Genomic DNA, 15267 nt, shown 5'->3' with positions numbered 1-15267 from the left:
GTAAATCATTGGTCGAATTTCAATTATCCTACGCGAGTGAATTAAATTCGTTGCCTTATTTCGCCTATTATACAGTACACACAAAACTTGTTGAAATCGTTGTTGTACTGATCACCCCCAATCGCGTTGATCATACAAATCATTATTCGTGTTGTTGTTATTTTTGTTAGATTTGCTCCAAATCATTTGGTCTCACCATAACAACACACTCATAAAACACACTCATTGCAATTCCTAATTGTAGCTAAAAATCACTCTGGTCGACTATTAACATCACTACGTGTGTTAATTATTTCGTTCCTCCATTTGAAACCCTAGTTGTTGCTAGTTTTATTTTGTTGTACTGATCACCCTACGTCGCGTTGATCATACAAAACGTCTTCTTTTTCTGCATAGTATCACACAATTCGTTTAGGTGTTGATCTCATTTGAAAGGCCGATACCTTTAGTGAGAATTCGCTATGATATATACAAAAACAAAACCCATCAAATTTCCAATCGGATTTGCATCGGTTATTACACTCTCCCTTTGGTAAATAATAACTCTCATTGCACCGATTGTTGTTGTTATTCCCCAGGGTTTTTTCTATCGAAGCCCTTCTGTTGAGAATATGCATTGGCAAATTTACACTAACAACATAACATACATTGTTACACTTCATATACATATTGTCGTTTGGTTTATTGTGTTGTTGCGATCCTCGCCAAGCAAAAAATATTTGGCGTTGTTTTCCCCCTCGGTTTACTTAAAACCCTTTGACAATTTGCATTGCCAAATTTACAATAACAACGCACCATCCAAATTCTCTGCATTTGATTTCGTTGTTGTATAGATCGTCCATCACCAACCAAACACATTCGTTTTTCTATTCTCCTACCTTTGTCGGTCAGGTATTTATTCTAAGTTGAGAAATTACATGGTAATTATACCAACAACTTTCCCGCCCTTTTAAGCGTCCCTTAAAAACCTCTGCTGATCCTCAGCACTCACTTGCTTGGTCGCTTGCAACGTCTGTTCTTCAGTGGGAGTTTCGCTGTTCACACACAGCCATTTCTCTGCTAGCATCGCTTGATGGTTTAGCACAGTGGGGTAAAATAGCACAAATAGTTTTTTTTTTAATAATTAATTTTCAAAATAATTTTTCGATAATTTTTTGAAATATAATTAATTGGCAGTAGGGTTTTTGAAATTTTTGGACAAATTCACCCTACATTCGGCATTTATTGCACCTATTTCTAGCAGAGAATATAAGTGAAAAATAGTTGTTTTTTGACTCTTTTTATATTGTTTTTGGCAATATTTGTTAAACATTTTGGAATAATATTTGAGTCTCCGTAGGGGTTTCCGTATTATTGGACAAATACACCCTACTTTTGGCATACTTGCACCAACGTGTCAACCAAATAACATATATTTCTGACAAATTATTTGATTTGCGTTGATTTTCTTGGGCAAACATTTTTTTTTCGTAGAAATAGCTTACTTGTCGTTGGATTTTGAAAACCTACACCCTACCATTGGCTTATCTCACCATATCATACACCCTACACTTGGTAGCACCATTTATATTTTTGTATTTTTGAGATTTTTTAGCATTGTTTGGTCAAATTAAAGTAGTTTTTTGCTCGCCCTGAGAAAGTTTCTTGAACTTATCTCCCAATCCGCCCTACTTTAATTAAACTTGTTATCGCCCTGCTACTTTTGGAGGTTTTGTGAAATTTTCTTATTTCTTTCCCACCTTTCGCTTTGATTGTTTGCTTCTTTACATTCAAAATGTCAGTCACCCCACACACTCGTTTTGTTAGAGCTTCGGACATATTTTCGAAATGTGTAGCATCCTTTGAACGGATTAATGAGTCCACATATACTGTCTATAATCTCGAAATTCGCAGTTCAGAATTTCAAAGATTGTGGTTTAAAGTCAAGTGCGCTTATGACGAGTGCAAAACCTACCTCACGACATCCGAGACTGCACAGGATGATGTTATTGATGTCGTTGAGGAAAAATATGGTACCTGCTACATGGCCTATATCCGCTGTTTGTCTAACATTGACAAACATCTTAAACGCCTTAAGTCTTCAGGCACTGAAATTCTTTCACCTGATATAGTTCCACCAGTCTTACTACCTCCTCTCACTTCTGGTTCGCACAAGAGTTCCCCACCTAGTGCTTTGTTGATGGTTCCTGAAGTAGGAACTCCTTCCAATTTATCATTGGACGAATCTGACTTATCGGTTCCTGTGCAGTCTGATTCTCCCATCGTTCTTGCTCAGCCAGAAACTTCCTCCTCCACAACTTGTAGTAGTGACTCTTTTGAAAATAATCGTTTCAAATCTTCACCTCAATTGCCACCAATTTCAACTGACGTTGATCACACTTCTATAGCTTCTCACAAATTGCCTATTTCAGATGACAATTTTTCATCCATGACAGATTCTTCCCAGTCTGCAAGAAGTCTGAATTCCAATGCTTCACTTTCAAATATTTCCAAAGAAATATCACCTCCCAATTTGCTATTGGACGATCCTGTTCTGTCTTCTTCTTCTACGCAGTTTGCACAGCCAGAAATTTCACCACTTTCCAAAATTGTCAAAACGTGTAGTACCCAGACTGACGACATCACCTTTTGTTCTGAACAGTCTTCATCTGGTTTGTCTTTAAAGGAGTCTGTCCCTTTACAGATTGATACATTACATGTCAGTCCTTCACCACCACAAATTGTTTCTCTTGCTATCCATTCCAACTCAACTGTCGATACCCATAGTCTGCCCTTAGCACCTATCGACATTGATATTTTTGCTGGTGATTTTACGTCTTGGCCATCTTTTCGTGATCTATTCACCGCTCTGTACATCAAAAATGCGCGCCTTTCTGACATTGAACGTTTGTGCTACTTAGTACAGAAAACCTCCGGTGAGGCTCGCGAAATCGTTTCGAGATTTCCACTCACCAATTCTAGTTTCGCCTTCGCGTGGAAAGCATTGTCGGATACCTATAACAATAAGCGTATCCTGGTGAATAATCACATCCAGCAATTGTTTAATCTTCCTACTTTTGATAACGAAACTTGTTCTTGTTTGAAAACTATCCAGCGTGGAATTAATAGTTGTCTAGCTGCAATGACAGTCTATGACGTCATCACGGATCATTGACTTTGACTCTGTGGGAGCAAAGTATCAAAAACAAGTCGTCTTTGCCTTCTTGGAAAGACTTAGATGCTTTCCTCACAGAAAGGATACAAACATTGACTTGTATCCAAAACTTGTATGGAAATCAGGTCACAAATTTGCTGACAATTACTTGCCCAATTTGTTCTGGCCAGAGCCACGTTCTTCGTCTCTGCCCGCAGTTTATTAAACTATCATTTGAGGACAAATTCTCGATTGTGAAAAAGCATAATTATTGCATAAATTGCTTATGTCGTGGTCATGCTGTTAAGAAATATAACAGCAAATATAATTGCAACATTTGCAAACAACGGCACCATAGCCTCCTCCACCGGCCACAAGTTAGAAGAGTTATTGCTCCGACCACATCAAAACTGTCTCCGTCTCTTACTGAGATCAAAAGTCGAGATCACAGTTGTGTTTTGTCGCAGCCCCGACACCCTCCAGGCATTTCTACATTGCCCTGCACTTCTCCGGCTTTTACAAATGTCAAAAGTCGAGAGTCTAAGTGTACTATGTCGACCCGCTCTTCTAACAAACATCAAAGCAATAATCCAGACTCTAATACCTTGCGCAATAGAAAAGTTCTTGCATCGCCATCTTTGAATACCACTCCGGCTTTTACATATGTCAAAAGTCGAGTAATAACTTCAACTCTGACGAAATCAACTCCGGCTTTTACGAAGGTCAAAAGTTGAGTTTTTAGCCCTTCTTTGTCGCGCTCAAATACCTCTCCGGCTTTTACCAAGGTCAAAAGTCGAATATTTAGTTCTTCCTTGTCGCGTCCAACCTCCACTCCGGCTTTTACTGATGTCAAAAGTCGAGAACTTCGTTTGTTGGATCGGTCTTCGGACAACACCAAACTCCTCCGTAGATAATAGTGTGCTTTTGGGAACCGCCAAACATAGTTGTGAGTTCGTTGCGTGGCCAAAAATCAATTTCGTGTACCTCCTCACCGGTTCGGTTCCTCTTGCCGCTAGTACGTAATCTCGCACCTTACATTGAAATCGACCACTATAGTTAATTGTTGAAACAACTCGGTAGAATTATATCTTGCAAGATAAATTGAATTGTTCAATGACTCGTCTCCATATCCTTGAATCGAGCGAATATCGGAGTCGATCATTTCTTAATTACTCGTTATAGAAATCGCTAATTTCCAATTTGAACTATAGCTCAATTGAAATCTGAATTTACGTTCATAAATCCTATTATTAAAACATTTGTACAATATTATAAATCTTCATAGTAATTATTCCTAGCTTTAATTTGTTGATCCACGCTTACGTGTATCAAGGTGGGCGGCAATGTATAAGTTAGATACTTTGTCCCACAACTTCCCCTGCTCGATCAATCACGGATGCTGATTGGCGCACTGGCATCTCCTCTACAATTCCCTCTGCGGATACCGTAGTGTGCGGATCGCCGCTGGGCATCGGTTGTTGTCGGTTTGCTCACTTTGTTACACTTTGCTCTCACTGGAATAATTGTAGTTGTATTAGTATATGACATGAGATCCTCTGCGATCACTCAGAACCTCTGCGTTCACTTGCCATTAGTCACTAGTCGAGAAATAACGTCTACGCGTTATTACTAAAAGGCCTCTGTCGCCACTATCACCGATTACAAAAGGTAATCTATTTTGTTGTATGAAAAGAGTCATAAATAAACTTCCAGCATACCTATTATTATATTTAAATTGATACTGCTTGTGTTTTTATTTCTTTGGTTCTTTTCTCCCTCCACTGCTCAACATTCGGGAACCTGAGCTATCGTTGAGCTATCGAAGAAACCTATGGATTTCCCCTCCCTCACCTAAACAGCCCCCATATGTATCTTTCTCCGATTTTGCTATAACTCGGTCAATTTTGATCGAATAGCCTTCAAATTTAATATGTAATGTTTTCTTAGGCCCCTGAGTAGCTCTACCGATTTTCACAAAAATCGGTTCAGATTTGGATATAGCCCCCGTATATATCTTTCCCCGATTTTGCTATAACTCGGTAAATTTTGATAGAATAGCCAACTCTGAACCGATTTTTACGAAAAACGGTGAACCTATTCAGGGACGTAAGAAAATATCACACATCAAATTTGAAGGCTATTCGATTAAAATTGACGGAGTTATAGCAAAATCGGGGAAAGATATATATGGGGGCTATATCCATATCTGAACCGATTTCTTTGAAAATCGGTAGAGCTACCAGGGGCCTAAGAAAATATTACATATTAAATTTGAAGGCTATTCGATCAAAATTGACCGAGTTATAGCAAAATCGGGGAAAGATATATATGGGGGCTATATCCAAATCTGAACCGATTTATGTGAAAATCGGTGAAACTTCCTCAGGAGCCCAAGAAAATAACACATACTAAATTTTAAGGCTCTTCGATCAAAATTGAACGAGTTGTAGCAAAACTGGGAAAAGATATATATGGGGGCTATATAAAATCTGAACCGATATATCTCAGAAGGTTGCAAGGAGGGGCAGAATGTTTTTACACATTTTGATTTGGAAGATATGTCCAATTAACGGAAAACAGGAGCCAAGGTGGCAATAGGTGGCAATCAAAAGATCTGCTCTACTAAATATTAAGAATTTTTAATTTATTTTATCAAATTTAAATTTTGATTTCTTGATAACGGTACATTGCCCATGTGCAGTTAATGTCAACGTTTTGTACTAAAACGTTATATTTATAGCCCACTCATCAAATCCCCATCAAAAACTTTTAGTATTATCAACAAATTTTTCAGAAAATGTTATTTTAAATGTCGCCTTATTTTCATATGATTATCGACTTAGATTACCTGGGAAATATTTTTCATATTTAAAGAGCTATAACTTCATTATGGATGCACATATCGACAAAATTTTTTCAGATACCTTGTATCGGATGTGTTTACTGTAAGAAAAAAACATAAACATATGTAAAAGTTAACATCAAATTTTTTGATTTTTGTCCACGCGGCAACACTGTGCGTCGCCCGTTAGTATCTACACTCTCCGGACTCCGCAGTGGGAACTTGTAGAGGTGGTACACGAGCTGTCAATCAGCATCCGTGATCGACTGGGCTCGGGAAGCTGAAGGCCAACGTATCTAACTTATACATTGCCGCCCACCTTGATACATTTAAATGGATCAACAAATTAAATTAGTATCAAGATATGTATAATATTTACAAGCGAATTAAGTAATATATGGGTTCGTAAGTTCAATTCATGTGTGAGAGTTTATTATTTTCAATTCAAATAAATAAATTCATTCAAAGTTATTTATAGTTGTACTGGACCCGATATTACCCATCCAAACGTAAGACCGGGTTGGGTAATTATTCTGGGCGATATGACTTTAGAATAAATTTCTGGCCCCAGAACCATTGCTATTGGACCAGAACGATCGAAGGTAGGATCCGCTAGTTCCAGGCCAACAAATGATTCGTGAATAGACGGGGGTGCAGACATGGCAGGTGTTACACCGCGTGGTCCATGGTGTAAATTTTCGTTAATGGCCAATTTAGTTCAGCTACCAGAGACGCGCACACCTGACTTACTTGACAACACGGATCAAGTATAGCCCTTATAGGCATTGTATTTTTCGGCAGACACAAACGACCGTCCACTGTGGGGGTTAGCATTATGAGGCGTCCTACAGATTAAACTGAAGATGGCAAAACATTAGCTGGTGGTACCGGAAAGATACCTTGAGGTACGACCGATGTCGAAGATTTTGGTTCCGCGCGAGAGGGGTAGTGGGATTTTGCGTTCTTTGACAAGTGTAACATGGCTTATTTTTACAATAGCTACACCTAAAGGGAACTGTACAATTTTTCGGTACGCGACCGCGTAAAACGTTTCTCTATTGGCATTTTTTAAATGTTGGACATTTATAAATTGGATGGGCATTGGGCATGGGATTGGGGGTTTGGCAAATGTAGTTTTGACTGTTTGGGAGCCTTGGACGGAAGGGGTTGTAGTTTTGGAAACCACAGGGTGAGGGTCTACAGCGTGGGTAGAAGGTGTTGCTGATTTCACGCCTACATTGGAGACGGAGGTTGTGGGAGCAATATCTATAGCTGGAACAGCAATTGGCATCGGTATTTCCGGAATGTTGGCCCTCATTTCGGCTTCCACTTCCCGGTCGGACATCATTTCTTCATCAAAATCAGACAAAACCACTTCAGGGAACAATTCTTGTTGAGATGCCATAGCTAACACAAATAACAACACGAAAGAGAGAGGTTGGAAGTTTTGCTTAATTAGACAACACGACTAACTTCACGACTGGTCGCCTAATAATACCCTGAGCTGTTCGAATGTCTACAACGCGAACGTTACCGGCATCGACGTTAAGAGTTTCAAATTTACATCACAGCTTCTCTAAAATGTATGTGGCAATTAAAAAAGTCGAATTACAACTAAATCTTCGAAAATTTCTTTGGGGATGTTTCCTTCCACTTGCCTTTACAAAGTAAAGAATCTGAGCGACAACTTAGAGGACACAAGAGCAAACACATATATTTCTTCGGAGGTCTGGTTTACAATATTGACAACGGGGTGATGGGGTATGAGCTAAGTCGAGGTGAGGTAGGGTTTTCTTAAAACCTCATTTCCATTTCTAGCAAATTGGAAATTTTGAGGAAGTTCAGCACAGGTGCGTAGGGTGCAACATAGCGACTTTCTGACTTTCTCGTACCTGTGTACCTATAGTTCTTCTTGCTGAACGTGCCTAATGGCGAAAGTACTTTGCGCTTTTTAGTCTGCAGCAGGGTTTTATTAAGACTGTCTTCGTTACTAACCTGCAGAATTGTGTTGAATACCCGCAAAGTGATGGGACCAGAAAGTAACCAACCGAAGACAGTATTTTGCGCCAAAAGAGAACCCACGACGTTTTGTTGTACCCCCGGCAACAATATTTGAGGATATAAATCCGCGCCTAGCAACATATCCACAGGACGGCAATCGAACGTTTGGATCAGCGAAACGAAGACTAGGCAAAGTACGAGAAAAAGCAGGATCAACAGCAATGGAACGAAGATTACCAGAGATCTTGGGGAGAACAAAAGCATCAGTTTTCAATAGACCGGAGGAACTCAACGGAGAACCTATACAAATACGACATTTTTTCTGGAGATAACTGAGGAGGAACCATTTACACCAGAAATGTTCGCAAGGGTGGAACGAGTTGACAATTGTAATCTATTTTGAAGGTGCTCAGTTATAAAGGTAGCCTCAGACGCAGGGTCAATGAGGGCTCGAACTGGGTAAGAATTTCCTTTGTGAACGATGTTAACAATAGCAGTACCAAGCAGAACGTTAGAATTCTGAGACGTGTGATAATCCTGGCGGTTTACTACAGTCGGATTAGCTCCTGTGGAGGTAGACGCAACATTATCTAAGAGGAAATTTGGTGGAGTTCCAGGGGCTGGAGCCGGAGGCGTCACATTTGACGTTATACTACTAGTAGAGGCCGATCTTGTGGGTTCATGCATGAGAGTGTGATGCTTTTCATGACATACATTGCAACTATGGGTACTGGGGGGACAGTTTCCAACGAATGACCTCTTGACAAACAATTAAAACACAGGCCTTGCTTTTTAACAATGGTAAGTTTTTACTCGAAATTTAACTTTTTAAAATGGTGGCAAGAGTAGAGCGCATGATTTTCATTTGGTCAGACAACACAACGATGTTTTGAATATGATTTTATAGTATTAGGAGAAGATTTCGCCAAATGGGCCTTAACGTCGCGTTTATTTGGAGAATTTGAGGAATCTATACCTTTTATGTCACGCAAACAGGCAAGCGTCTGAATTCTATCCGTGAGGAAAGAATCGAGCTGAGCCCATGACGATAAGGATGACTTATCCGTGAGACTCTGTTCCCAGAGTGTCAGTGTAAGTTTTGCAGACGCTGGATACAAATAAAAACAATAATAGGACCCCAGTGATCCGTAACAATGTCATAGACTGACATTGTAGACAAACAACCGTTTTTGCCCCTTCGCAATGTTTTTAAACCTGAACTCGTTTCATTTGTTAAAGATGGAAGATCGAATAAAATTCTTAAATGACTGTTTACAAGGATTCTTTTATTGTCATAAGTATCCTTGAGGGCTTTCCATGCAAGAGCAAAACTTCTATGAGCGAGCGGAAACTTAGAAGCGATTTCCCTAGCCTCACCTTTGGTTTTTTGAACTAAGTGACACAGCCTCTCAATGTCACTTAGCCCAGAGTTATTTATAACCATGGCTGAAAAAGGTCACGGAAGGTAGGCCACGACAAGAAATCACCATGAAAGTCATCAATATCACACGGAGGTAATCTGAGATTGTGCATAGTGTTAGAAACATATGGAGGCAAACTCCAATTAGATATCGAAATATTTGCAGGACTCTGAATATCAAGCTGCGCATTGTTAGATAGAGGAGGCGAATTCAAACTATGGTTAAAAATATTTCCCGAATTAGAATTACCGGGCAGCCTATTTGATCTACAGGACACCCTAGTCTCCATATTACGACTGGTTTGTGCTGGGGTACTGTGAGGGGTACTACTGTGCATTACAGTTGGAGTGGCAGGAGAAGATTTCAACGACTTTAAGTTCTCTAGTTTTTCATTTATTTCAGACAAACAAATGACATATTTTTCGCAGGTACTTTCATACTTGCCGTCAACAGAAGATATTTCTTCTGAAGAAGCACCCTATTCAGTCATCAAATGATCGATATACTTATCATATGCATCTGAAGCCTTACTCCACAAATTCAAGACTGAAAATCGTATGATTTTCCGCTTCAATGGCACTGAAGGCAGTAGTAAACTTGATTACCTTATCGATAAATTGAGTTAAGGGAGCGACCGACATTTTTCGGAATTAAATTTCAACAAATTCTAAAAAAAAAACTCAATTAAAGTGAAGCCGAATGAAGCGAAATCAAAGTTCTATTATACAAAATCCACAACGAAATGTAGAACTGAATCAAGTTGCAAAGGATGGTGTTTTTTCCGATACTGCTAAAAATACGAAAAAGTAGCTTGACAAAAATGGAATCGAGGTCCTGGATTGGCCATCCTCTTGTCCAGACCTTAATCCAAAGAAAATTTGTGGGCTATTATGAAAAGAAAGCTTCGAAACGAACCCCTACGGACTGTAACGGGTTAAAGTCCAAAATTCAGAAAATTTTTGGACTCGATAACCCCAGAAGATTGTCAAAAGCTAGTCAGTACCACGCCAATGTTGGTCGAGACCGCTTTAATAAACAAAGATGACGTAACATAATTCTAACAGTGGTAATTGGTGACTGTACGAATTAATAGTCGTCACAATATTTTTGTATAAAATAATGAGCTTTCGTTTTTGTTCATTTTTTAAAAGGACCTATTCTTTATATGTATTTTTATTAATATATGTCTAAAGAGAATAAAATTATCTTCAAGAATAATAAACATTTGTTTGTTTAGTCATTATAGTTCTGAAGATATGCATATTTTAATATCACGTTGTTGAAAAATGCTATGTGTACGAATTATTAGTGGTTAGGGCTCGTACACGTGTACTACTCTTTTTTAATATCTTAGCACAAATTTCAGAAAAATTTACCAAATTATCGCTTTTTTCTCACAAAAGAAAGCAGTAAATATTGCAGATAATATGCCGAATGTAGTGTGATTTTTATTAAAACAACAATTTAAACAAAAAATCCAAAATATTTTACAAAAAAATTAATTTAAAAAATTCTAAATTTTTTACAATGGTGAATAACGAATACCGCACAGAGGGGAGAAAGAAACACACAAGTAGCGTCGACAGAGCAATCAAAGTGGGTAACGTGGGTGTGTGTGTAGTAACTACCTCGCTACGAACCGACCAACGACAACGACCAAGTAGTGAGAGCTGGATAGGCAAATATTGTTGGTATATTTATTAGGGAATAGACTACTGACGCTATCAAAAAATAAACAGGCGGGGGAGATAAATAAATTGTTGTTATATTTCTTACTGAATATAAGAAATAAAAAAGGCTCGTATTATAATTGTTTTTGCAATTACCCGACAAACAAGAGAGTTAAATAAATTGTTGGTACGTTTGTGGCCTATTTAGAAAAAAGGGCACATGGATTACACTGTGCAACACTGGAAATGCAAACAACTTCTAATGGGAATTTTCTGAAAGTACATATTGAGACTACAAAAACCTTAATTGGGTTTTGTGTTCTTAGATCGGGGTTAGATTTTATGGCCTCATCTAAACCGACCTAAAATTAGCCTTTTATCCAGAGATCGGACCTTTATCTCCGAAACTAATAAGAATTTTGCTTTGCAGTCTTCAGCAATATTGTAGCCCTAAGATAGTAGAACTTATGTGTCAAACAGATGAACTAGGAAAAGCTGCATATATCGCATCAAACACGTTAAAATATAGAAAAGTTTACATAATTTCTGAAATTCTGGTCAGTAACAACTAAACTGTTGGGAGTTGAAACAAGTAACCATTCTAAAAGTTTTCCAAATAATGTGACCATCATTTCTTCAGAACATTCTGAAACTCTAAAATGGTTATTTCACGTTGTTTAAGGGGTATTTCATAACATACCTTTTACAAAACTTATTTCAAACAATGTTCACACAGGCTGTTTATTCTCATGTTGGGGATTTCAATGAATTATTGAAATATTTACCAAATTGTTGTTGCAAAATTTGCTATAAACAAGGCGATAGAGGCATTTTACAACAATATAATGTTCTGCAGAGTTGTGTATTACATTCCAGAGAATATTTTCCCAAAACGTAACATTAAGAAGAGTTTAACATTTTGGGATATACGATGCGAAATATACACAAATTATAGAATTTTTAGATATATTGTACAATTTGAGGCAATAAATGCAGTTTTTCGAGTTCACTATTGCTCCAAATATTTGCTTCTTGCTCTTATCTACAATTTTGCTGCAGATGCCAAAACTAGATTCGTATTGGTTTCAGAGATACAGCCCCGATTTGTTTTAAAAATTCCATCTTTTACCATGTTTAGATGATGCCATAAAAACCGAACCCGATCTAAGAAAACAAAACCCAAATATGGTTTTTGCCTATTGGTCCTCTACTTTCATAAAATTCTGGACAGAAGTTGCTTGCACGCGATTGGCTCAAAAATGTTGCACAGTGTTATTATATTATTTTCAGAGAGAAAATAATACGAATATTTGTGGACCGCAAAACGATCACTCGGCAATGTAAAATGTGTGGGGAATATTGCAATAAGCAAAGGAAAAGTATGCACAATACAGCGGGCAGATAATTATAATAGGAAAAGTATATTTTGTTTTTGTGGTAAATAATAAATTAGCACAAATTGATGGGAAATTTCGATTATTTCGCGATGAAATGGAAAATAATGCGAACACGAGTCGATTTCAGAATAATATTAATCGATGCATATGCAAATTAATTTATAGAGGACTGTATATTCAACGATAGCAAAAATTAACAACACTTTTTTCACTTTTGTTTTCAAAAAAAGAACGAAATCTCACACAAACAAAATGCACTGAACTTACGTACCTTGATTTTAGATGATTTTTTTGTGATGAGATGATGATTTTGATGCAAATGAATGATGTGGTGATGCGGTATGTGAGGGGATGTGGTGTTGATAATTTTCCTTGGGGAGAAAAGAGGCAAACTTCTCAATTTCGCAAATCCGGCTCGATGCGACCAAATGTTTGTATAGAGCAATGAGGCGAAAAGAAAAGATAAATGAAAACACAGAGGTATCAGTTCTTTCATAATAATAAATGTTTCTTTGTAACAACAAGATTGCCTTTTTGCAATCTGGAGTTGGCGCAGAGGCCTTGGTGCTTTCGGTTCTAAAGATAAAACAAAAGTGAACGCAGAGGTTCATTCAGAGGATCTTAGTGATCGCAGAGGATCGTCGGCTTTTTACTACTACAACTACATTTATTTCAGTGAGAGCAGAGTCTCTATGTACCAAAATGAGCAAACCGACAATAACCGCCGCCCGTTAGTATCTACACTCTCCGGTCTCCGCAGAGAGAATTTGTAGAGGTGATACACGGGCTGTCAATCAGCATCCGTGATCGACTGGGCTCGGGAAGCTGAAGTCCAACGTATCTAACATATACAGGATATGTTCAGGATTTATAAGCAAGTTTTGTAGTTGAGTATTATATTAGAACGAATGTTCTCTCAAGGCATATCTTATAAAAAAGAACAACATATAGGAACAAATTGGAAACTTGTATATATTTAATATTTTTGGGTGGCATTGAAAATTACCTCTGAGTCGAATTTGGAGTCGTGAAAAAAGTCGACTACAGATTGGGAGTCGAACTAAAATGGATCGAATCCGAAACCCTGCTTTTGGGTACAAACATATTTCTTATGACAGAACATATTTTTTATGGGTAGAGAGAGAATTTTTGTCAAAGAGAGTAACAACAGGGCTCTCGATTAAAAATGTGTTTTTGCTTTGGTGGTGTGCATGCGGTGTGCGGCCAAACGCTTGTGCTTTATTCTGTGTTGTTGAGATTTATTATTCCACATGCAGGCATTTTTCTGTAACTCACAGTTAACCAACCTAGTAAGCGAAGAAGAACATTTATGTTCTTTATAACAAGAGCTACAAATTTACCACCTACAGGAAAATATTATCCCTTTTGACAACAAGGCCTCAAACCTTTGAGAGCCATAATCGCGGAAGTGATGAAAAAAAACGCCGCGAAAAACGTCATTTGAAATTCCTTTGAAAGGTCAACGGGATGAGAAAACGAAAAATCAAAAATGCCAATTTACCCCCTTTTTCTCCTTTATGTTAGCCCGTACACTAATAAATCTTTTCGATTATCAATTTCTCGTATTGATTTATGCGATTTTGTTTTATTTTTTTAGGTTATCCACATAAGTCTAAAATTAGCGAATATCGCCCAACTTAAAGGAGAGTTAGAAAAGTCAATGCTTGGTTTTAACTGGACAATGCAAAAAATAGAGGAAAGAGCAGTGGTAGATCCTAATGATGTCGAACTTAAGGAATTATATGGATTGGCCAAATACTGGTAAGAATAACATATTCGCTGTCATGCGCATTATTCCATTTATCATATATTGAAACAATTTTAGCCAGTTAGCCCAATTTTCAAAATTGTTGCATAAAACTTAAAATTCAATATATAATTTATAATTAGGCAGTGGTGAATTAAGAAAGGAATAGGTCGATATAAAGTTACAGTCGAACTTCTCTATAACGTGGAAGTTGGGGACCGGCAAAATACTACGTTATAGAGAAACCGGGAAAATGGCAAACCAGTCATTTTAAAGCAATGAAATGAAACTATGTATAATAGTCGTTGGAAATTTAACGCAATTTAAATCAATTTTTATTCTAACAGCGTTGATAAATGAGTTTTGCTTCTCCTGTTTAGTATTAACTTCAATAAAAAACATCAACGAATATGTTTTGTTTCACATTTATTGTGTTAACTAAAATTAATAATGTTTTTTTTTTTTCAAAATTCGTTACAGAGAGATAATTTTGTGTGAGAATTTCCACTTAAGCATTAAAAAGCTTCGTTATAGAGAAGTATTCGTTACAGGGAAGTTCGTTATTGAGAAGTTCGACTGTATATTTAAGAATAATAGAAGATTTAGCGAAATAAATTTAGATTTGGAAGTTAAACGTTCACATGTTCACAGTTTAAGTGAAATTATGTTATATTTCTGTATTTGTGCTGTAGGTCTATTCTCTAAGATTTATCGAGCTGTTATTGCTGTTGTTATTGTAACAAATACATTATTCCTCAATTTATTTTAAAAGCAATCTGATTGTTGAGTTTTGTACAAACTACTTTTCTGTTAATGGAGTCAGGTAGATTTCTTGTCAATGCATGTGTGCTAAGAATCTATATTTAAACATAACAAACTGTCGGTCATAAATAATGTAACAAATGCCGTCCCCAAAATAGTTGTGTTAAAGATAAGAAAGCGTCGATAATTAAATATGTATGTTGAATTATCACCGCAACGTGTGTGTGCGTAGGTGCATAATGCATTTCTAGGTACAGCGTGCATTAGATTAAA

General features: G+C 37.4%; 1 protein-coding gene across 1 annotated transcript in view; it reads left to right on the top strand.

The window, feature by feature from the left end:
* The window catches only part of Ttc19 (tetratricopeptide repeat domain 19), a 114957-nt gene that overhangs the window by 22906 nt on the left and 76784 nt on the right, over positions 1-15267 (top strand). The window contains exon 3 of the mRNA XM_073968607.1: positions 14083-14246. Within this exon, the coding sequence (XP_073824708.1) occupies positions 14083-14246 (164 nt within the window). The remainder of the gene's footprint in view (positions 1-14082; positions 14247-15267) is intronic.

Source organism: Musca autumnalis, unplaced genomic scaffold, assembly GCF_047663935.1.
Source record: "Musca autumnalis isolate F117 unplaced genomic scaffold, ASM4766393v1 scaffold_2, whole genome shotgun sequence".
In the NCBI taxonomy this organism is placed as follows: domain Eukaryota; kingdom Metazoa; phylum Arthropoda; class Insecta; order Diptera; family Muscidae; genus Musca; species Musca autumnalis.
The sequence above is the reverse complement of the archived record's forward strand: the minus strand, read 5'-3'. Positions and strand labels throughout refer to the sequence as shown.